This window comes from Eucyclogobius newberryi, unplaced genomic scaffold (genome assembly GCF_026437365.1).
Source record: "Eucyclogobius newberryi isolate DKJ021-1_F unplaced genomic scaffold, fEucNew1.0.hap1 SCAF_12, whole genome shotgun sequence".
NCBI lineage: Eukaryota > Metazoa > Chordata > Actinopteri > Gobiiformes > Gobiidae > Eucyclogobius > Eucyclogobius newberryi.
In genome coordinates this window covers 25230805-25251836 of record NW_027315746.1, presented here as the reverse complement: position 1 = coordinate 25251836, position 21032 = coordinate 25230805, and the positions used below count along the sequence as shown (strand labels likewise).

Sequence of the window (21032 nt, the reverse complement as noted above, 5' to 3'; positions counted from 1 at the left end):
AAAAGGAAAGGATCTACTTTATCGACATTACAACTTAATTTCTTGTCAAGCGCTGAGATTTCTTGAGTAGGTCAAGTAAATAATAGTAATTTTGACCAAATCAAACTGGTTGTGCAGCAATTCTTCCACTTTTATTTTATTGCATACATTTATACAATTACTGAACGCAAGTGACACGTCAAAATCCAATTAATTCAAGTGTACTGTTGAAATAAGTACTTAATATACAGTGGCTAGTGCCTGAAAAAGCTTTTTACAATCATATTTAAAGTACCCCTAGAAATGGGTGTTTACAGTAAGACAAATAAACATTCAATGAAATATATACTTTTCTTGACAATGCAATTTCAATATACAACATGGTAGGAAAAAGGAAGCTAGAAACTATCTTTTTTAGGCAAGCAGGCGGACAGTTTTCCCAGTCACGGTCAAATAGTCCTCATCAGCCAGAGCCCGCAGTGCCTCGTCAAACAGCTCCTTGGTGATGGCCTATAGACAATTTAGATTGTGTGAATTGCATGTAGGTTGAAGAAATGGACAGAAAAAGTATTTACCACTTCAGACTGTCCTCGGAGGTCCTCAAGCAGCACATGGTACTTCATGGCTGGGGTCTTTCCTTTGGCTTGGATAAGTTTCTTCAGGGCTTGGGCCACCTCTTCCTTGCGCTTGCGTGCTGTGGCACTCATTCCTGTAACGTGTCAAAATCACACGTAATCAAAATGTATCTTTTCATTTAGTTCTTTGAATCGGTTCATTTGGTCTCAATAGCCGACCTGTTGTAAGGATGGAAATGTCCACAAAGCCGGTCCTGGGATCTGTGGCGGACTGTTTGAGGGCCTCTCTGTGCAGCCTCTTGGCCTCCTCTACGTCGATGGTCTCCACTTTCTCAGAGAAGCGCACTTTGGCGTGGGCTTCTGCCAGTCGAATGAGAGACTCCAGTTGTCTAGGATAAGCAGACACCATGCCACGGCCGCTGCCAATCTTCCTCATGTCCACATAGGCCTGCAAAGACATCCATCAAATCATAAGCTAGAACCAGACGTGGAAGAAACACGCTATAGAATTATTGCTTCATATTTCATTTCAGACTTAAGTGTGTGGACAAACCTCAATCAGAGCCTGGCCGGCCTCCTCACTCAGTCGAGGATTTATGTATATCCGTGCATATGCGATGTAGTCCCTCAGCACGGCCATGTCGAGGTACTCCTCTTCGATCTGCTCCTCACTCTGGTAGTACAGCGACACCAAGTGGTGAGCCAGTCTGCGGTCGTATGCCTCGTCTTGGGGGTCGAGCATCAAGAAGATCAAGTCAAACCTAGAGAGTAAATGTGGTTCTGTCATTCAATAGGGAGAGCTACAAAACGTCGTCAAAAATATTATCCTCAAGTGTCGTTAACTTGAGAAACTGGAGTGAAAATAATTCTTCTGAGCCCACCCAGTTACGAATACACCTAATAATTTATGTTCTTGTTTATTACTACAACTTCCCCAGCCTTCTGTTGTCCCTGTAAAACGTGTTCCCATTATGAAATCCAGGAGAGTCTAATATGAAATGTAGAGTTAACAGCTGCACTGGTTTACAGCCTTTACCTGGACAATAAAGTGTGAGGCAGCTGAATATTCTCAATAGTGGTCTTTTTGGGGTTCCACTGGGATTCCACAGGGTTAGCGGCAGCCAAGACGGCAGTACGGGCGTTCAGCTGACAAATGATACCAGCCTGTAGACAAAAAAACAAACCTTTTAGAAACAATGCTCTTGAATGTGGCGGCGTGGAGGAAAAGTGTGGCCTACCTTGGCAATGGAGAGCGTCTGCTGCTCCATGACCTCGTGCAGCACCGAGCGCGTGCTGTCGCTCATCTTGTCAAACTCGTCAATGCAGCAGATCCCATTGTCGCTCAGAACCAGTGCTCCGGTCTGCAGGACCAGCTGCCTGGTTTCAGGGTCCTTCATCACGTACGCTGTGAGACCCACGGCACTGGAGCCCTTTCCTGAGGTGTACTGGCCGCGCGGCACCAGGTGGTGAACGTACTGGAGTAACTGGGACTTGCTGGTACCAGGGTCTCCACACAGAAGGATGTTAACCTCAGCCCTGAAGTGGCCTCTACCAGTCTGACTGAAGTCTTTGCGTCCGCCGCCAAAAAGCTGCAGCAAAATACCCTAAACATACACGAAACATTCAATTCACAAAAGGACTAACGATAACAAGCCTCACGCATATACACTGTTCGTTCATCAATCTAGGCCTACATGAACTTTGATAACACCGTATAATTGTAGAAAATATATGTTTACAATGGATAGTTCTAAATAACAAAAACATTAACACTCTTTATAAATAATGTTTGTTATGCGTAATGAAGTTGCGTTTTGTTTCCTCCACACACACACACACACTTCAGTAATACCGTTCCTACACATTTTGCTTAAAACACCTGCGTACAGGATTCAAGACAGCCTATGATGCCTTTTACTATATAAAGTTTTGAAAATTGACAGCTGGAAAATTAAAGCAATAAGCAATATGCCGAACCCCAAAATAGGCCGATGAGAGTGCCTTGAACAGCGCTGGCTCGTGTCCATCACCGCCCTCTCTCACACACACACCTTTTTAATGTCCTCATGTTCGTAGATGCTGGGAGCCAGAGCAGAGGAGAGGCGCTCGTACACGTCTGGTTTAGCTGCCAGTTCCTTCAGTGTCTGCACGCGGTCCTCCGTGAACAGCTTCTGCTCGGTGTCCTCGTCCAAACCGTGCAGCCTCTTCTCGTCAGTCTTACGAAAGTGGATGGCGTCTATGTGTGTCTTGTATACGGATTTCACGTTGCTCTGACGCGGGTTCACTCGCATGGGGACTGCCCTGTATACGCCTTTGACAAAGACAAGATTGAGAAGTCAAAGTTAATTCTTAGTCTTTTGCCTCGTTTCAGAATTTCTAAAATTCAAACCTGAAAATAGTAATTGGAATTAATACGATTATTCAGAACAAAACAATAGCGGTCTCCTGAGCAAACTTACATAATTAAGTTTACCTGTACAGTAATATGTTTTAAGTATTCATTCCACATTTTCATGCGCATATATGGCTGGGACATTATATTGTCAGTTTTTTGCATCAGATCATGTGTATCGCAACACTTTAATGACATTTTGTTACTGCTGTGCTTCACTGCTTTTGCAGTAATATGACATGAATGCTGCAGGAGAAAGTACAACCAATTACATGATCTGCCAAACGCCATGACATGATTAATTACTGTAAGACCGGTTTGACTTTAATGCATGAAAAAGTGTGTATTGTTATACCAAATGGAACAACACGGTTCAGCTGAAACATTTAATAGTTTAGAGTTTCTTCACTCCAGGCTGATGCTTCGGCATGTTCAGTTGCTTACCAGTGATGTTGATCCTGTCTCCAGGCTGCACCTTATCCACCAGGTCGTTGTGGGCATACACCACAGTGGTGTGCGGCGTCTGACCCGCAGGCATGTCTTCAGGAGACTCTTGGACTTTAACCTGTTTTGCGGAAGAAGAATAAAAACAACAGATGTCATGACCTCAGTCGTCACATGGCCGATTAGCACATATCATATTCTCAGACTAGGTGTCATTCACTGTAAGCAACCTGCCCCCGCTTCTGCTCCCCAGCTCTCACCATCTGCTTGTCTGAAAAGACTGAGCGGTTGTGAATGAGTGCCAGACTGTGGGTGTTGTTGCAGTGGCGGCACACAGCAGGCTCAGCAATGCGGCCGCGATCCACCTCCACCCGAGTGGTGTAGGCGCACACCTGGCACTGGAAGAAAGCCTCCTGCATCTCAGGGATGAGCTGCGAAGTGCGGATCACCATACCGCTGATGGTGATGAGCTGATCGATGTCTGAATAGCAACATAAGGCAGACAGAAGTGTTACCATGAGGCCTGTAACTCACACTTCACAAAACCAAAAAAAATATTCTCTTAATTCCCATACTGAATATGGAGAAAGGATTTAGCAAATGGTAGCACTAATAGGTGTGATTTCACTTTATTGGCACCTGATAAAAGACCGGCTGGGCTTCTGAACCCACTCACCTTCTGGGTTCAGGCTCCTCATGTTTCTGGTTTTCAGGGCGTTGTAGGGGCGGACTTGAATCTGGAACTCCAAAATAGAATCGGGAAAGCGCTCAAAGAAGAGCTCATTTACGGCCATGTCAAAAGTGGGGATAACTTCCTGTGAACAGACAAAATAAAAGTGTTTAATCCCTGGCAAATCTTGGCTAATCTGGCATCTTCTTGCCCTTATTCGGGGCCGGGTCGCTGATAACCAGATACTAATCAAATCACGAATAATGAAACTACATCCTAGATGACATGGTATATACACTGGGAGAAAATACTATATATATCAAATCTATATCAGGATTAGAATAAGACCACATGGTAACATTAAAGAAACTACTATTGTGCGTCAGAAAATACATTCTAACAATTGTGTTTTCATTCATCATTGTCGTATCCATTTACTACTGCATCATAGTAGTACTAAATTGGTATAATCAAGATTTTTCTTACAAGTGAAAAAAAACAAAAACATCCAGTGTGACTTATAGCTTGACTCGAGAGCAGTTTTTCTTTTGGGCAATAAGAAACACAAGTCATACGTTCAAGTCAAAACAAAAACATCTAGATGGAGACAGACAAGTTGGGAATCCCCAAAAGAAAGTGTATATTAAAAACAATATATACCTGTGGGTAGCTGATAAGCTGCCTGTACAGCTCTGCATCAAAGGTCTGAATATGCAGACAATTCACATTTAACACTGGATCCCCCACAACGCTGATCTATTACAGCAAAAAAGAAATAAGTTACCAACATGCATGAAACAAGAAATAAAGCTGTCTTTACATGTTATTGTTTTACCTCTTCCAGCTTTTGCATGTAAAGAGGCTCACTGAGGTCCAGGCCAGCATTTTCATCTTCAGTAGAGGTTGGGTCAATAAACCTCTGCAAAAATCTCTAAAAAAAAAAAAAAAAAAAAAAAAAAAAAAAAAGGGAAAATTTTCATTCTTTAATTTTGAAATCAATACTAAAAACAATTGAGTCGTAATTTCAAGTTTGGAATCATACCTGGAACTTCTCCTTGCAGGTTCCAACATTGACATCGGTTCCCCAGATGACCACCTTCTGCCCTGTATTGGTCTCACTGCCCACAACAGCGCCCTCTGTGCTCTATACAAAACCAGACAGCGTTTACTTAGCATCTTCTTTGTTAAGATTAAAACGTTGGGTAGATCAAAGTGCACTGACTGGTTCTGACTGCAGATCCACTTGCGGAGCCTTCCTCACAGATCCTAGGTCAGGGCGCTGTCTGGCAGGGGTCCCCCGGACACAGCTGCGTGGAGTGGCATCAGCACGAGAGCTGGGGGTCCCGTACATGAGAGGTGAGCTCATGTCCACTTCATTTGGAGCCACTGTTAGTAGAAAAGCATGACAATTTTAAAAGATGAAATTAAAGATGGTAAAAGGAGTATCTAGAGTTGCAAAGGGGACAAATAATACAAGGCTCTACAATGTGGACTGATTAAAGCTCGTTTCACCCTTGATTGAGGGTGAAATGAGCACCTTTGCATCAACCTCCTGCCAAACATAATATAAAAAGGATTTATAGCAAAAGAAAATTGAATTCAACTAGTTTGAACAAGTTTTAAAAGGCGAGAGTTTTTTAATTTGTTCTTTCACCGATTTTTCTTGGCATTTTTAAAAGGGGAGGACGAAATAAAAATTCAAAATTTTATTTTATTCATATCTCGACCATCCAGAAGTCAGAGTTGAATTTAAAAATAAAATTTTATTGTCTTTGATTCTTAGAATATAGGCCCAACTTCAACCTCTCTACATTATCTACATAATTATAGTCATCAATGCAAGACATTGAAAATAACCCTTATTATACTGCGGTGTACAAAAATACCTTCAATGTCATAAACTAACTGTTTAATGGAAGGTGGAACTCAGTGATCAGACAGAAAGTAGTCCCAGACTGACAGTTTCTCAGAAAATGAATCATCCTGTGAACGAACAAGTTGATTTGATAAACTTTGAGTCTTGACAGGAACACAAAGTGCGCAATGACTGAAAATGTCTTATTGAGCTCGTTTAAATTTGGCGTAGAAATTTATCACACACTCGAGTAGTGGACACGCAGCTTAGATCAACTCATCGGGACAAATAGCGGCCTTACAATTCGATCAGAAGAGAACGTGTGACGCCACAGACGAGCTGGACATGTCCACATGAGGACTTGTGCTACTTAAATGGCAACGACAAATGATATAATCGGTCAAGATGCGTATTCTTCATTTCCTCGTTCGAACACGACGAGTTCAATGAATGCGGCCCTCACACCGCATCCTTCATGTTAATCTACCGGTCGATCTCATGGAATTATGGTCGATCTAGGAAGCCGTGAGTTGCGAGAGTTTTAAAGCTCTCTGGCGTTCTGACGGATTGTGCAGAAATGGTCGGAGATGCTGGTGCAGAATACATTTTTATTTTATTGAGGTTTTGGCCAAAAAAAACTGCGGAAAATCAGCGAAAACAGGAAAAATATATTTTTTAGAATTTCCGTTTTTGAGGTCGGGGGCTCGCAAAACTACTATTAAAAAACTCTCACCTAAGAGTGAATAATTTTCACCACTCATCCAAGTCGATGCTTCATCTGACAAGATTCAGACAACTTTCACTGCCTTATATTTGTCTGAGGGGCCATCTACCGTACTTTTTGGGCTATAGAGCGCTCCCAAAGCATAAACGCGCCAAGAAGATTTACAACAAAACAAACTGTACCTCTACGGGCTGCATCTGTCAATAAACCACAGGTGCAACGTAGTAACATGAGATATTTACACAGAAACTATAAGTGATGCACCGGGTGTCTATTGAAGCGGGAGTCTCGCAGTTCACCCACGGGATGCTGTGCAGAGGGTCTAATTAGACCAATTTCTCAGTGAATATGAGTTGGATTGTAACAAAACTGCATTTTGAAGCTTAAACAGAAAACACATCACAGCTGTCACTATACTGTCCTTGACTCTGTGTGAGCCGATTTACCCGTGTCTTCACATCTGGTTCCCCTGCTCCTGAGCTTGTGCTTAGCGAGTGAGTGTTAGGTTGTAACATGAGATATTTACACAAAAAAACTTGTTCCACGGTAGTGATTCACAGGTTTTCCGCGGGAGTCTTGTTTCAATGCGGCAGGTTCTAAACTGCAGACCGCCGTATATCGCATGTCTGCGCTTCGCGTGTGTCTTTGCGTTCAGCCGTGGCTAGATTCACTTCCTCATTAGACTAATTTCTCAGTGAATTTGAGTCTGATTGTAATAGATATCAAGACGGTGCTCCGCACATCAGGTTCTGTGCCAGGTGGGTAGGAGAAAGGCGTACGTGACGCCAACTGTAATAGGGAAAGAAATCCCGCACATCGTCTTACTTGCAAATAAAAATGTATTAGTAAAGAGGCAACGTTTCGGCAACTGGGCCTTCGTCAGGCAAATGGTTGACGATGGTTGACCCATTTGCCTGACGAAGGCCCAGTTGCCAAAACGTTGCCTCTTTACTAATACATTTTTATTTGCAAGTAACAGTGACAGTGTGCGGGATTTCTTTTCCTATTACAGTTAAGAGTCTGATTGTTTTTTAAGCTTCAAAACGCTGTGCGTTTCATTACAGACAACACGACGTGTCCCCTGGTAAGTGCTAGTGCTTCGTCTACGTCTTCTGCACCGTGTCAAACGCTCGCGCTTCCTGCTGGTGTGACCCCGGTTGCCGCATATTTTTCAGTTTTCATATTTTCTGCTACGATTCATTAAATAGTTTATAGCGGTTTAAAAAAAAGAGGTGGTTTTAAGGACCAGCCGTACCTGAAGGGCGCGGGCTGGAGAACAGTGAGGTGTCCTGAGGGGCCGCTGGACTGAGCACGTCTGTGGCCGGAGAGGTGGGCATGGCCATCAGGTCCCCAGTGGAGGAGTCCTGCCCTCTGCGGCGCTGGGAGAGGGGAGAGATTGGACCCTCACTGCTGGCTGTGATGACAAGAACAAAAAAAAAGCTTTAGAATCAGTTGCTAAAGTTAAGAGTGTGCAAAGGAAATGATATTGAATTCAGAATCAAATGTGAGGTAATTGCTACTTACGAGTGGAAGGGTTGGCATTCCTTCCACGTTTGCGTCCAGGAGTTGAAGTAGGAGAAGACATGGTTGATAATTCTTCAAAAAAATAAATCTAAATTTACTCCATATTGTTAACATAATCAAGGTGATTTATGGTGTTGAAGTTGCAAAGTCCATTGAACGCAGCAAAAAAAAAAAAAAATTAAATCATTTTATGTTTTAATTTTCTTAAATAAATCAACTGGTAAAAAAAATATATCAGTAAAATATGCATAATTTTTTTGTAACCTGTATAGATTTTCCCCACTTAGGATGAATTCATTGAAGGGCTACACATAATTTAGTATAATAGTAAGAAAATTGAACAAATTACACTATGACTATATGTTTTCTCAAAAAATCTCAACTAGGCAAATTAATCACATGAAAATATCAGCAATTGATTATTCCAATTTATTGAAGGACCGCAAAAAAAAAAAATAGGGCAAGAATGTAACAATTTTAATTTCAGATCTACTTTACCAAACTAAATCTGTACACAGGCTTAGCAGCAAAAAATGTCGTCAAACCAAACTTCGTGCAGGATCGTAACAATATTTTGACTCGTATGACTAGTTTGATTAGTATTTAGACTAGAAAACAAGGCTAAAGTGGGTTTCATCTGGACAAAGAGCGATCCGTGCAGTACAACAGCCTCCATAACCTGACATGTGGCATCGGTGAAAACAATTAAACCCGATGATACAAACTTCTACCAGAACCTTTACAGGTTTCCATGGGAACATTACAAGTTTAAAGGCTGTTATATGGACAGATGCATTGGTTTGACAACGGATATGTCTGAAAACTTGATAGAAACAGCATTATTCTTACCTCTGGCTCTGAAGTGTTCCGTCTACAGCAGATATGGCGCGAAACTCCGGGTGACGTTGTTTTCGCGCGGAACTTTGCACCAATCACGGAGCAGAGTTGGACACTACTTCCGGACTACACCATTTCTGTAAGGGGGTTGTGTGAGGGTTCCACAACTTATATTCCAGAGTTTTTTGCATATTTTAGGTTATATGTTTGAATTATGAATCCAGTTGTATTAAAAAGGTTTCAAATTATTGAGTTTTGCCAACAATTTAAAACACATTATTTTTGGAGTCAAGGTTAGAGCGAGCGCTCTTTAAAGTGGTTTGATCCGACTAGACCAACGCTTTCCTTACGTCCATGTTCCCTTAGATAAGAACTAATTTATTTCTGGGTGTATGGAATTGACTTAACAGTAAAGTAAAGTTTAGCTGTCACCTGCTTTTCAGTTGTATGGGAAAAGCAGTTTGACTCCAGACCATTGGGGGTCATGTGTTATGCGAGCCTACATCCCCCAGATTCTGCTTTGTAATGCAAATGAAGTACTACATAATTATGATTTCTATGCAGCGTAATAGCTACCGAGGGATGACCGAGTGTCAAGATGCCTTTCTATATATGTCAACTTGTAAACATGCCAATAAGGTCGAAATGTTTCTTACCAACACTTTAATTAATATAATCTGTATGGAAATAGGCCTATATGTAGAAAGAGGTTCACTGTACAGGTTAGAACGAATGGTCAAAGCATGCACACCATTCAAAATGCATGACTGTGGCCCTCAGAGGCAACTGTTGTTGTGATTTTGGGCCTTACAAAAATAAATTGATTTGATTTTGATTTGATTTGATGATGACTGTTTGCTTGTTTGCAGCACGGAGTTGCAGGGTTGTTAAATAACCACAGAGTGGCGCACTTTTCCACAAAACTCTTTAGTTGAGGGAAAACTACTACAGAACTTTCCAGATGAGGGAAACGGATGCCAGCACATGGTAGGTCTTTTGAGGACAAGAAGGAAAACGTTGGTCTCCATCAACCCCTAATTTTGACACAATTTTAATCTAATACTGTTACTCGTTAAATTTTTTTAATTGTTTATTGCAACAATAACAACCCCTACCCAAAGAGAATGTGCTGGAATAGTAACATTGTATAGAGCACCTGACACATCTTAAAAGCCTTTGATATTTGATCCCAACACTATATTTCAATTGCCCCCTAGAGATATTTCCATTAAAAGACAAGACATATTTGATATAGTGGGCATTTGTCTGTGTAGCATTAGAGAACAATTTGCAGACTATATTTTGTGTGTATACCTACTATCTTTTAGGAACGTCAAATGTGTAACAACTAACTGCAGACACATATCTGCTAAATTAAACAGTATTTACAACAGAAAATATTCAGTGAGAGTGTTCAATTTACACATTGAGAAGATTGAAAGATATAAAATGCCAAGGTAGTTATGGCAGCGTGTGTCCTATTTATAAGTATGTATAATGTTACAATAAGGGCTCCTGTATGTAACAGCAGTGTGGTATAATATGTAGACTATATTATTTATTTACGATTTATTTATTTGTTATTTAGCCTAAATATAATGTTACGGCTACAGCTGTCTTCCCATAAATATACTATGGCCTACCATTTGATCTTCTGCCAATATAATGTCAGATGTGTCAGTACATTTGATCTGAACACCCACGGCCTATGTAAACAACCCAGGGCCATTCATGCTCTCGTAGAAGAGGGTGTCACGCCGGCAGCCCCGCCCCCAAGTGTCCCTAAATGGAACACCACGTGACACCGCCCGGACTTGACTGGCCCGTGAAAGGGAGGTGCGTCTGACGTCAGCACGGGGAAACGATACAAAACACTCCGCGAAAACTTCAGACGTCTCAGAGAAACAAGAGCTCGTGACACGTTTTTTTGACAACCTCCGTGGCACTAAAACCTGACAGTCAAGATCGAGGGCGAAAAAAACGAGAACTTTACAGTGAAAAGAGACGCGGCCGAGACGTGCGTGAACCGTGACATCTCCGGGTGACACTTTTGATCTATTCTCGCTTAAAACCACGTGGACCCGTCACCAGAGTTCATGTGCGACATATACAGCCTGGACTCCCACTGCGTGTCTCCACAATGCAACATGAGTTGGGGGATGGAACCCGCTAACTTCTACGAGAGCGTCAAGCTGAGTGGCCCCCAGCAAGGCGCGTGCAAGCCGGGCATGCGGAGCCAAGCCGAGGCGGGCGAGGACGGCACCATGGCGGAGCTGAGCAACGCGCCCGCCATCTACGACGACGAGAGCGCGATCGACTTCAGCCAGTACATCGAGTCCATGACGGCGGTGCCCAACCTGGAGCTGTGCAACGACGAGCTCTTCCTCGACCTGTTCAACAACGTGAAGCAGGAGAAGGAGTTCTGCGGGATGACGACGACCCCCGCGCTGTCCGGGTACCCCGCGGAGAGGAAGCTGGTCAGCGGGTTGGATAAGGGGATGTTCAGCGCGCCCATCAAGCAGGAGTCCGACTGGAGTGACAGCGACGCGTCCTCCCCGCTGCCGTCCCAGATCGAGCGGTGCGCGCAGACCTCCGTGAGCCTTCCTACGGGACAGCCGACCCCACCCACCACCCCGGAGCCCGTGTCCAGCGCTGTCAGCTCGACCAAGTCCTCTCCGCGGAAAGCGGGGAAGGAGAGGGGCAAGAAGTCAGTGGACAGATACAGCATGGAGTACAGACAGAGGCGAGAGAGGAATAACATTGCCGTGAGAAAAAGCAGGGACAAAGCCAAGAAACGCAACATGGAAATGCAACACAAGATGCTCGAGTTGGGCGCAGAGAATGACAGACTTCACAAAACGATCGAGCAGCTAACGAGAGAGCTCACGGGGCTCCGGGATTTCTTCAAGCAGATCCCGAACTCCTCGGTTGCGGGCTCCATGAGTGTTGAGAGTCGGTGACAAGCAGGAGACTGGCCTCTTCTCTGATGAACTGAGCTTCAGGACACATACCTCAAACAAACACTTTGTTTTACCATCTGTACCAGATGTAATTTAAGCTTACCATAATGGCACTGGAAATACAGTTTATATGATGTTGCTGCCATACTTTTTTTGGGAATATGTGTCTATATTAAATTATTTTACCACTGCATTTACATGTTGATACCTATTATGGTACATGTTTTTTAATTCCAAACTTTGTATGAGCCAGAGCATGATCTTTTATATAGTTTGTATGAAAGCATTTTGTTTATGATCTATAATAAAACAGAACTGCAAACAGAGCACACCGTCCTGGTCTGAGTTTGTACTTTGTGCATGTAGTTGAGCTGAAGCACATACTTACATAACAAGCTGGAGGTGAACTTACACCTTGAGTAGTTAAAATGAGATAAAGGATAACAGTTACAGAGTATTTATTTACAAACAATTTAGTGTACAAATACAGATAGTTGAAGTTTCTGAGAATCGCACAAACACGTGTGCTGCTTTGACAGGCTGCATGCTATTGGTCCACCCTTGGGCTGTCAACTCCTGGTGCACAGGATCACATATCATGAACACAAACAAGACCTTGTCTTCTGCAGCCCTGTTCACTGGAGTGGAGGCCTCCGAGGGGGTAGAGCCCAGTGCACAGATCCTTGGAGCCAAATGGCCTCACAGGCTGATTTCTTCCAGGCCTATCCACAGAGAGGGCTTCCTTGTGATAAGTCGGACATAAGTGTCGAGGGGGCCCAGCTCCTTCCCCAGAATGCTCTCGACATCACATCCTGAGAACTGAAGCAGAACGCACATCAGACCTTAACAGCACTTTCAGCTAAAGTCTCCATGTTCAAATAGTTTAATCCACTGCAGAGAATATTAAGCAGTTTAGTATTAAGTCTCTGACCTTTGACCCTCTCCCCCTGATCAGCAGTGCTATCATAAAAGCTTTCATTTGCACACAGATTATCTTGTGGGGAAAAACCTACCACAGTCCATGTCTTATTACCGGTAAATATACTGTATAAAAGTATATCAGTTTAGTTTGCAATATGTTATACTGTACAATGCCTCGGACATGGCTCAGAGTAGGGGAATTGAATGGCTAGGTATGTTTTCGGGAACTGCTGGAGCTGTGCGCGTGAGCGGCATGACTCAGGGGTGTTATCAGTACAACTCGGACATGTGATTGTTTCAGGGCTCATTGACAGAAGATCAATTCACCCTGCGGTTCAATGAGAGCCTGGTAAAACCCAGCATTACATAAGAAGCAAAAGTAAACTTACCTCTCCCCCTTCCAGTTCAGCCATGTTCAGCAGGGACAAGATTGTCTTTTTCTGAAGCTGTGGGGGAGGCAAAATAATTTAAGACTTATATAAACAGATATTTGGCAGGACATATCTCTCTTATGAAAAGTTTCTACATCTATGTCATCAGTCTTACTACAAATCACAAAATACCACAAAGTTTAAAATGTATGTACAGTTCCAAGTTGTGGACTTTTTTGTAATTGTTAGCAGTCAGTAAGCAGAAAGTAAGTTTTCACACCTTTATTTTTATAGTGGAATCCTTCAATGAGGGTTGATTCAAGATGACTTCAAGTTGAACCTTTGTCTCTGGTTTGTTCAGAATGGATTTACACGAGACACAATGAAACCCTTGACTGAACAAAGAACAATAATGGGGACTTATTACACAGTTCTGGACATGACTATTGAACTAGTTATGAAAACTTACTGAGTCAGCATTTCTAAGTGGTCACTTCCACAGTAGTTGCACGCAGGCCAAGAATAAGCGGTGCTTTCATCCACACCAACTATCACCCCTGGAAACAGTCACAAAGGTTTATGTTAGGTTATTTTAAGATTATTGCACTAAACAAGAGTGTGTAATTCAAAGTGGTATGTGTAAAAATTTACCTAATTTTTTATCTAAGATTGAGCGATAACTGCAACTTGCTTACTTCCTAAGTCAGCTAACAGCAATACTGCGTCTGATAAAGATGCCTGTACATTCCGGTTTCTTTTTTTCTTCTACAGGTTATTTCCAGATCATAATTTTTTTATCAGACTGCAAAAAATTGTTTGTTTTTTCAGCCACCTGACCAAACATGAAGAGCCAGTGGGGCCTAAAGCCACAGTGTTCTTAGAGCGACCTTCTCCTTAAACTTTGACACTGAGCAACAGATGCGGATTATTATCTGTACTTTGGAGGCAGCATTTGCATAATTTACAAAGTCACATGTATAACAGAAATGATCCCAACACACAGATGGACATACAGCGAATCATTGATCAACGGTATGTTTATCATATTCAGAATTGAGGCACATAAACAATTTCCCTTTTTGCCGAGGATTGTGGTCAATTTAATTTGAAAACACTACACACCACCAAGACCTCCTTATGTTTCCATTTTTTGCACAAGGAAAGCCTGGGGATGTAAAATTACAAACAGAACAATGGCTTTAACCCCACATCATGACTACTTCAATGCAGTAGAGGCTGAAAAGTAGTGTTTCTCCTTTAAGACGAGAACACTTTGGTTTTGTTTGAAAGGATTTCCTTCAAATGGAAATAGTTAGATGAAAACTAGGGGGGCTGAGGGTGAGAGCCACTGACCTGAGACCGTGCACAGGGAGCAAGGCGTGACCTCCGAATCCAGGACATCCAGTCGCACAGGTTTACCAAGTGACCCCGAACCGGACTGGACCGTGGGCTCGGTCAGCAAAGGGCAGAGCTCAACGACAGACTGCTCAGCGCATAGAAACACGCCTGCGGTGAAAGGAAAAGGTTTACTTAAACGTGGTACACGAGGTAGATTTCTTCAGAAAGGATGACTCAAAACTGAAATGATAAAATGAATGGGAGAAGAAACCAGTGTTAAAAATAGAAGAGATATTGAGTTTAAAACAATACATACACGGACCAATCAGACTTCAAATAGAATCTGCTGGTCAGGTTTATTAATTATTATTATTATTTTTAACCTCTAACAAAATCAATCATGCATAAAAAAACAATGTTTAAGGTCTTTGCTGAGGGAAATATAGAAATAAAAAGTGCTGAGTTGCACACATGATGATGCTTTAGGCCATGAAGGCTTTTATGATTGTGCACTTTGTCATTTTATTTTGTTTTGCTTTGAATGGCCCAAAAAGCTTATGGACAGATGTTGAAAGATCACACACGGAACCAACTTGAAACTGGACAAGATTGACAGAAACTGGTCTAAATGGAACCTGGGGACAGGTTTTGAAAATTAGCATTTCTGGTTTGTCCAAAGTAATTGTGACGTCCATATCAGATGAAATACTCTATTATTAAATTACTTTAAATGACTGAAAGTTCTGAATGGCATGGCCCAGCTTAATATTAGTGTTTAAGTTTAATGCAGGGGTGATAATTGTATTATTCAAGCAGACAATGTGTTGCTGTACAGATGCTATACACATTATGACAAAAGTTCACAGCCAGTACTTGGCAGTTCTAATCTTATTAAGCTGAAATGTGACGTCAACCCTATAACACAAAACCGAACACTATTTACCAAGACAATAATCAGTTTTTTTTATGACGGTGGGTTCGCAGAAGATATTACCATGTTCTCTGATGACATCTGTGAATGACATGCGACAGGCGCTGGCGTTGTTCAGAGCTTCTAGGACAGAGGAAGTGAGCACACAGGAAGCACTGACGCACAGGGTCACTGTTCGCTTCAGGGGCCCCTCGAGCTGCTCCTCTTGAAGGCTGGGGTCTGTGAGGGCTAACCACATCTCACCCTGGCCTACATTACTCTTCTGAAAAAGAATACAAAGAAAAAATACCTAAATACTCCATATATAGGCCTGATAGTCAGTTGGTAGGCAGGTTCAAACTCAATGGTAGAATATGTGGTTAAAGCGCAGAAGTCTTGACCTGGTTTATGGTTAATACGCAGAGTTGTACATCGTATTGAACAGTAGAGCCCCTATCCAAACACATATGTACAATTGTTGCAAGTTTAAAAGGGGACAACACATGCAACATTTTATTTTATTAGCTTTTAAAAATGTTCATAAATTTGTTCAGTTGTATTTTTGATTATTTCATGCACGTTTGAGTAATCCTGTATTGTCCAAAATGTCTGTTCTCACTTTCCCGTTTCCCCCCGCTGCTCTGTATTTAGTTTGTGTTTTGTTATTTCCAGTAATAACAGCGTGCCCTCCCATAGTTATAAAGGCCCGTGCCCTCAGTCTAAAAAGATGACAACAATTGTGTTACTAATAAAACCAACTGTTGGAGATGTACTTTATTGTTGAGTAAATTGATCTCGTCAACAACACATTCTAGGGCTGTGTTACTAAGTGTAGCTCAGTGAGTGGTTTTAGTATGTGCCAAAGTCCACTGCTGGTTTCTGATAAGTGCTCATAGTTTAAAGGTCCAACCAATCAATGGTAAAAGAGGCCTGCGCCCCAGATAGAGCGATAGGAACATGGGCCTCACCATATCTTATCAGTGTGAGGCTCCAAATTATCTCAGGAGGGATAAAAGATAACATGTGGACTTCACTGAATTTGAATATTCGGGAAAAGGAAAAAACACAAATGTGTGTGCCTGTACATTTATCTATTAGTTTTGCACAAATCATACCTGTGTTATATTATGCAGAACTTTGGCAATGAAACTGCACCGACAGGATTTCAGCTCACTCTGCAAAAAAACAGAAACCCCCCAGAATTTATCATACTGCAAAATGTACAACAAATTATGATTCAAAATGGAATGGGAGAGTCGTATAATTGAACCTGCATGAGTTCTTTCAAAGTTTGCATTGTTGGAGGGAAGTAAAGGGGTGATGCAGACGGGTCCTCACTGGGCTCCACTGAACTCTCCTGACCACAGAGCAAGTAGCAGAAACTCGGAGGTGGACCTGCGGCGCGGCTCTCCTGCAAAAAGAAGCAAAACTATACACATAAACTACATAGAAAGTTTTTATTTAAGACAACGTAAGTTCCATTTTATATATTTTTGTGCTACAAAACGTATGTATCGAAATATAGTAAATTATCATTTCAATCTGCATGTTGTTCTTATGTGTGCAAAAACACTTCATTGTATGACTGAGGAAATGGACAGCGTAAATATGTCTTTGCATTTTCACTTCCTCAAACTGATCTGAAGATTCTGTATGTGCTAATCACTTTGTAATACAGACGTTTAGGTAGCAGGCTATGTTAATGTATGGCAAATCAATAACCGTCAATGCCAATTACCAATTTTCATTCTATAAAGTCTGAATATTTGGAAATTATAACAAAATTAGCCAATGTTTCAAACTGTTGTCAGGGGAACCAAAGAAAACACACATGAACAACTCATGATGTCCTGAGTCTAATAGAGCTCAACACTCCAGCTAACTCTGACGTTTGCCGTGGTTCTGAAAGTACATTTCTCATTCATTTATGCCATGGAGAGTTTGAAAAATATTAAGTTAAAACGCACAATCGAGGCTAAGCAGCTATGCTTTAACTAATGTCCATAACAGTTTTGTTTTTTTACTGTCCAAAGAACACACGTAAAACTTTAAATTTTGCAAATGAGTTTAACAACTAAGCAGGTACTTTTCAGAAACATATTTTAAATACAATTATAGGTCTGGTGCTCATTACTTACCACATAGTAGATTAGCCCAGGCAAGCTTTCAAACATTTACTATACAGTTTTGGGAGGAATCCCTGAGGGAAAAATGAATGGAAAATATACTCCAGAACAGAGCAGTGGATCCCTGTGGAGCTCCATAATGGCACCACAGAAAAAAAAGATGCAGCGAAGTGTATTTTTGAAGACTTTCACTTAAAGATATTTGAAATTTATATTGTTACTGTACATTTACAGGGATGACAACAGATGTGGCCCACATGCACTTAAGTGTATTTTAATAGTCTATTTAAATTGTTAAATGTATTATTATTATTATTATTATTATTATTATTATTATTAAAGAGTTATTTATCTGTATTTTTGACAGCATATTTTTATTTTGCTGCTGTTCCTGTACAGTACAATGCAACAATGAATTTGAAATGTTCAGTGAGTTTCTTTGCAAGTCATCCCCATTTGAGCAATAAGTACATTGTTGTATTCGTTACTGCGTACTAATACAGAATGACATAATACCAGGGGTCTCCAATAAGCGGCCTGCGGGCCAGGTCCGGACCCCAAAGCAATTTGGTATGGCCCACGGCCCAGTTTCTCACAATTAAAAATATATTAATTTAAAATGTTTTACGTTGCTTATGCGACGCACTGTGACTCAACCGCAGTGCTCTGCGCTGCTTTGCGGCAGCTCTTCCACTGGTCACGAAGGGCCAGAGCACCCAGTTCATCTGAAACACTGCTTTGTCAAAGCAGAAACGTATGATAGGAAGTCTGCTCGACAACGGCACCAGAGGACAGCGTGTTTTCCGGGCTTCGTTGCTGGATTGAAAGGCTTGCGTGAGTGCAAGGTACGTCAGACCGCTGTGCATGATGTGTGGATTGTTCCACGGGTAGTGGACCACAGTCTTGTCCTGGGACATGTGCGCTAATTTCTTCATAAATATGTGTCAGATTGTAATAAAACACACACAATTTGACCTCTTAAATACAGAGAACCTGACTAACGAGGTGAAGGGAAGATAAAAATTAATTATTTCTCAGGTGCAGATCTATCTTCACCAGTTAAGTGCTTTCTGGAACTTTTTCCCGTTGTACATTTTCATTACGTTGCATACATTTCAATGCTCAGTTTGGGCTATTTTTAATAGACGTGAAGCGGGTTGAAAAAAATAGGTCAGGAGCTTTTGTCAGAGAACTCTTAAGAACCTGCATGATACTGTGCATGTGGCAGCTGCGTTTGTTCTTATGCACTAAATAGCAAAGTGAGCTTTTTTTGGCAGCTACTTTAGGCTACTATGTTTTTAACATAATTTGAACCAAATGTTCTAATGACATTTATTTTCTAAAATAATACCGTTTTAGACCTGCTTTAGTCCTGCTTCAGACCTGCTTTAGACCTGCTTTAGACCTGCTTTAGTCCTGCTTTAGTCCTGCTTTAGACCTGCTTTAGACCTGCTTTAGACCCGCCTTAGTCCTGCTTTAGTCCTGCTTTAGTCCTGCTTTAGTGCTGCTTTAATCCCGGTTTAGTCCCCCTTTAGTCCCCCTTTAGTCTCGCTTTAGTCCCCCTTTAGACCTGCTTGTTATAGTTTGTTTGTTTCTGGTAGATATGGTTTGTTTAGTTTTGGTTTGAACCTGGTCTTGTCCTAGGTCTGCTTGTCACTAGTCGCGTCAGGTTTATTGCCTGGGTTTTAGTGCTTTTGTCCTGTTTTTAGTCATGTAATAATGTTATATTTTACTTGAATTGTGCCACTGTGAGTTGTTTGTGGATCTTATGGAGATAAATAAACATAAAATTGTGGTGTGATTTTGTAGTCCGGCCCGGACTTTTGCTCCCCTGGAAAGTACAATCGGAGACCCCTGGTATATACCAATACAACTCAACAAAACTTACGTTCTGCAAGCTAGCTGTGCTTCCATGATGTTTCACTGGCACCAAGGGGGGCCAGAGGCTATCAATCAATCCAAAAAGTCGGGCGTGTCTAAGAAAGACATAAAAAAAAGAGAGAACCAAATTAGGAAGGGGGGTAGGGGTGTAGAGGGGCATTTACGTGGGAGCATATGGGGGTGGGAGAGGGAATGTGGTACTGTGGGTGTGGGGGGGTAGAAGAAACTCGTGAACAAGGCCTTTTCTGGGAAGTTTCATTTGAACTGAAACATGAATCTGTTAAGGCAGAGCTCCTTTTCATGTCATTTCGACTGAGCAGAGCAGCAAGCTGGGGCTGGCAGAGAGCATGAAAGACCAGTGCCGTTTAAAAGCAGCTAAAGGGTGGGAATGAGAGCACACCCACTAACTAGAGTAAAACACTGTTAACATACAGAAAAGTTGATCATTTGTGGCTATATTTCTTCTGTTGGAGCACTTTAGTTCAGCAGAAGTATTTTAAAAAAGATTAAACGTTGATCTATATTATAAACATTATTTTGTATCAATAATCTTCTAAATGGAACTATTTCTTTATCACTTTCATGTGTTTTGGGACTACTTTCCTGTTCATAAATATTGGACTGTGATTAATGAGACACTGCAAACGGTCTTCAACATTGACATTCTATTTGATTTTATACATCTAGGACAATAAACACAAACAATGGAAAGAATTGATGGATACCTGTGGAGCTGACTGCTAAAGGGACAGAACTAGACATTATGTTTAATCTTTGGCCAGCTCTATTTCTTATCTGGTCTTGTCCGGTTTGTTTTTTATATGAAAAAAATAAATTTAATTAAATTAAATGAAGAAATTAAAATATATTACATTTTAGACATGTTATAGTCCCTATTCCGTCATGTACTTCATTGCATATCTGTTGGTTTAATGTAGAAGCATGAAAACATAGGTTACCAGTCAGTTTTCTGTTTTGTTTTCCCAGGGCACATGCAGACACCATACCCAAAACAAATATGTGCTTAGGATTTCTTGTCAATAGTCAATAGTATCTGATTTCCCATCTTTTGTTCACATTCAGAGTCGAAAAATCAAGCATGCACAAATATGAATGCATGAATTAACACCCGTTGAAAGCTATGTCTTGGTTCATAGTCTTTTGGGAAAAGTTCTTGTAGAGTTCAGCAGCCATTGTTACTTATTTATCCATGTGGGTGCCGTCATATCAGCCAGCGGTTAACAACCTGTTCGTCAGCCAATAGTGACAGTGTTTCTTTTGTATGAAACTGGTTCTGCAGCCTATTCAAGTATGGGGTGAGCTGAACTGGGATGACAAACTAAAAGGACAGCCTGATTTGTGATTTTAACCCTCTGCTTATATACAAGCGGACAGAAAGTTTAAGAGCATTAACTTGAAAGTTCAACAACTTTCATTTTTAAGCTTTTAACTGATGTAAAAAGGTCTGAAGATAGATGTAAGGATGTGGCAGGAATAATTTGAAAAGCGTTTAAAAGCTGTGGTC

The 21032-nt window shown here is 41.4% G+C and overlaps 3 protein-coding genes across 4 annotated transcripts in view; 1 reads left to right on the top strand and 2 right to left on the bottom strand.

The window, feature by feature from the left end:
• Nucleotides 1-120: 120 nt before the first annotated feature.
• mcm4 (minichromosome maintenance complex component 4) lies at nucleotides 121-9109 on the bottom strand. Its single transcript, XM_072441644.1, has 17 exons — nucleotides 9013-9109; nucleotides 8164-8235; nucleotides 7895-8053; nucleotides 5283-5446; nucleotides 5103-5204; nucleotides 4896-4991; nucleotides 4721-4816; nucleotides 4067-4205; nucleotides 3651-3871; nucleotides 3391-3511; nucleotides 2606-2865; nucleotides 1793-2158; nucleotides 1591-1718; nucleotides 1108-1315; nucleotides 774-1002; nucleotides 555-688; nucleotides 121-489 (listed from the first exon to the last, which is right to left on the bottom strand). The coding sequence occupies exons 2-17, from the start codon at nucleotides 8222-8224 to the stop codon at nucleotides 394-396; spliced, it is 2580 nt and encodes an 859-aa protein (XP_072297745.1). The 5' UTR covers nucleotides 8225-8235; nucleotides 9013-9109; the 3' UTR covers nucleotides 121-393.
• Nucleotides 9110-10913: 1804 nt separating this feature from the next.
• Nucleotides 10914-12282, top strand: cebpd (CCAAT enhancer binding protein delta). Its single transcript, XM_072441646.1, has one exon. The coding sequence runs from the start codon at nucleotides 11097-11099 to the stop codon at nucleotides 11958-11960; it is 864 nt and encodes a 287-aa protein (XP_072297747.1). The 5' UTR covers nucleotides 10914-11096; the 3' UTR covers nucleotides 11961-12282.
• Nucleotides 12025-21032, bottom strand: part of spidr (scaffold protein involved in DNA repair) — a 32740-nt gene continuing 23732 nt past the window's right edge. The window contains exons 12-20 of one of the 2 annotated variants that reach the window (XM_072441642.1): nucleotides 19515-19602; nucleotides 16771-16911; nucleotides 16616-16675; nucleotides 15585-15783; nucleotides 14606-14758; nucleotides 13722-13809; nucleotides 13533-13647; nucleotides 13271-13327; nucleotides 12025-12779 (exon numbers count right to left, since the gene is read on the bottom strand). In XM_072441642.1, the coding sequence (XP_072297743.1) occupies nucleotides 12660-12779; nucleotides 13271-13327; nucleotides 13533-13647; nucleotides 13722-13809; nucleotides 14606-14758; nucleotides 15585-15783; nucleotides 16616-16675; nucleotides 16771-16911; nucleotides 19515-19602 (1021 nt within the window). In that variant the 3' untranslated portion in view covers nucleotides 12025-12659. The remainder of the gene's footprint in view (nucleotides 12780-13270; nucleotides 13328-13532; nucleotides 13648-13721; nucleotides 13810-14605; nucleotides 14759-15584; nucleotides 15784-16615; nucleotides 16676-16770; nucleotides 16912-19514; nucleotides 19603-21032) is intronic. The other variant, XM_072441643.1, reaches the window with a different exon arrangement.

Bases quoted from the DNA above. Each gene is read 5' to 3' on its own strand.
- mcm4 (XM_072441644.1), bottom strand. From the start codon at position 8,224: ATGTCTTCTCCTACTTCAACTCCTGGACGCAAACGTGGAAGGAATGCC. The intron at 8,054-8,163 runs GTAAGTAGCAAT...TTGTCATCACAG, and splicing joins GAATGCCAACCCTTCCACTC to CCAGCAGTGAGGGTCCAATC. The intron at 4,206-4,720 runs GTATATATTGTT...GTCTGTTCACAG, and splicing joins AGCTTATCAGCTACCCACAG to GAAGTTATCCCCACTTTTGA.
- cebpd (XM_072441646.1), top strand. From the start codon at position 11,097: ATGTGCGACATATACAGCCTGGACTCCCACTGCGTGTCTCCACAATGC.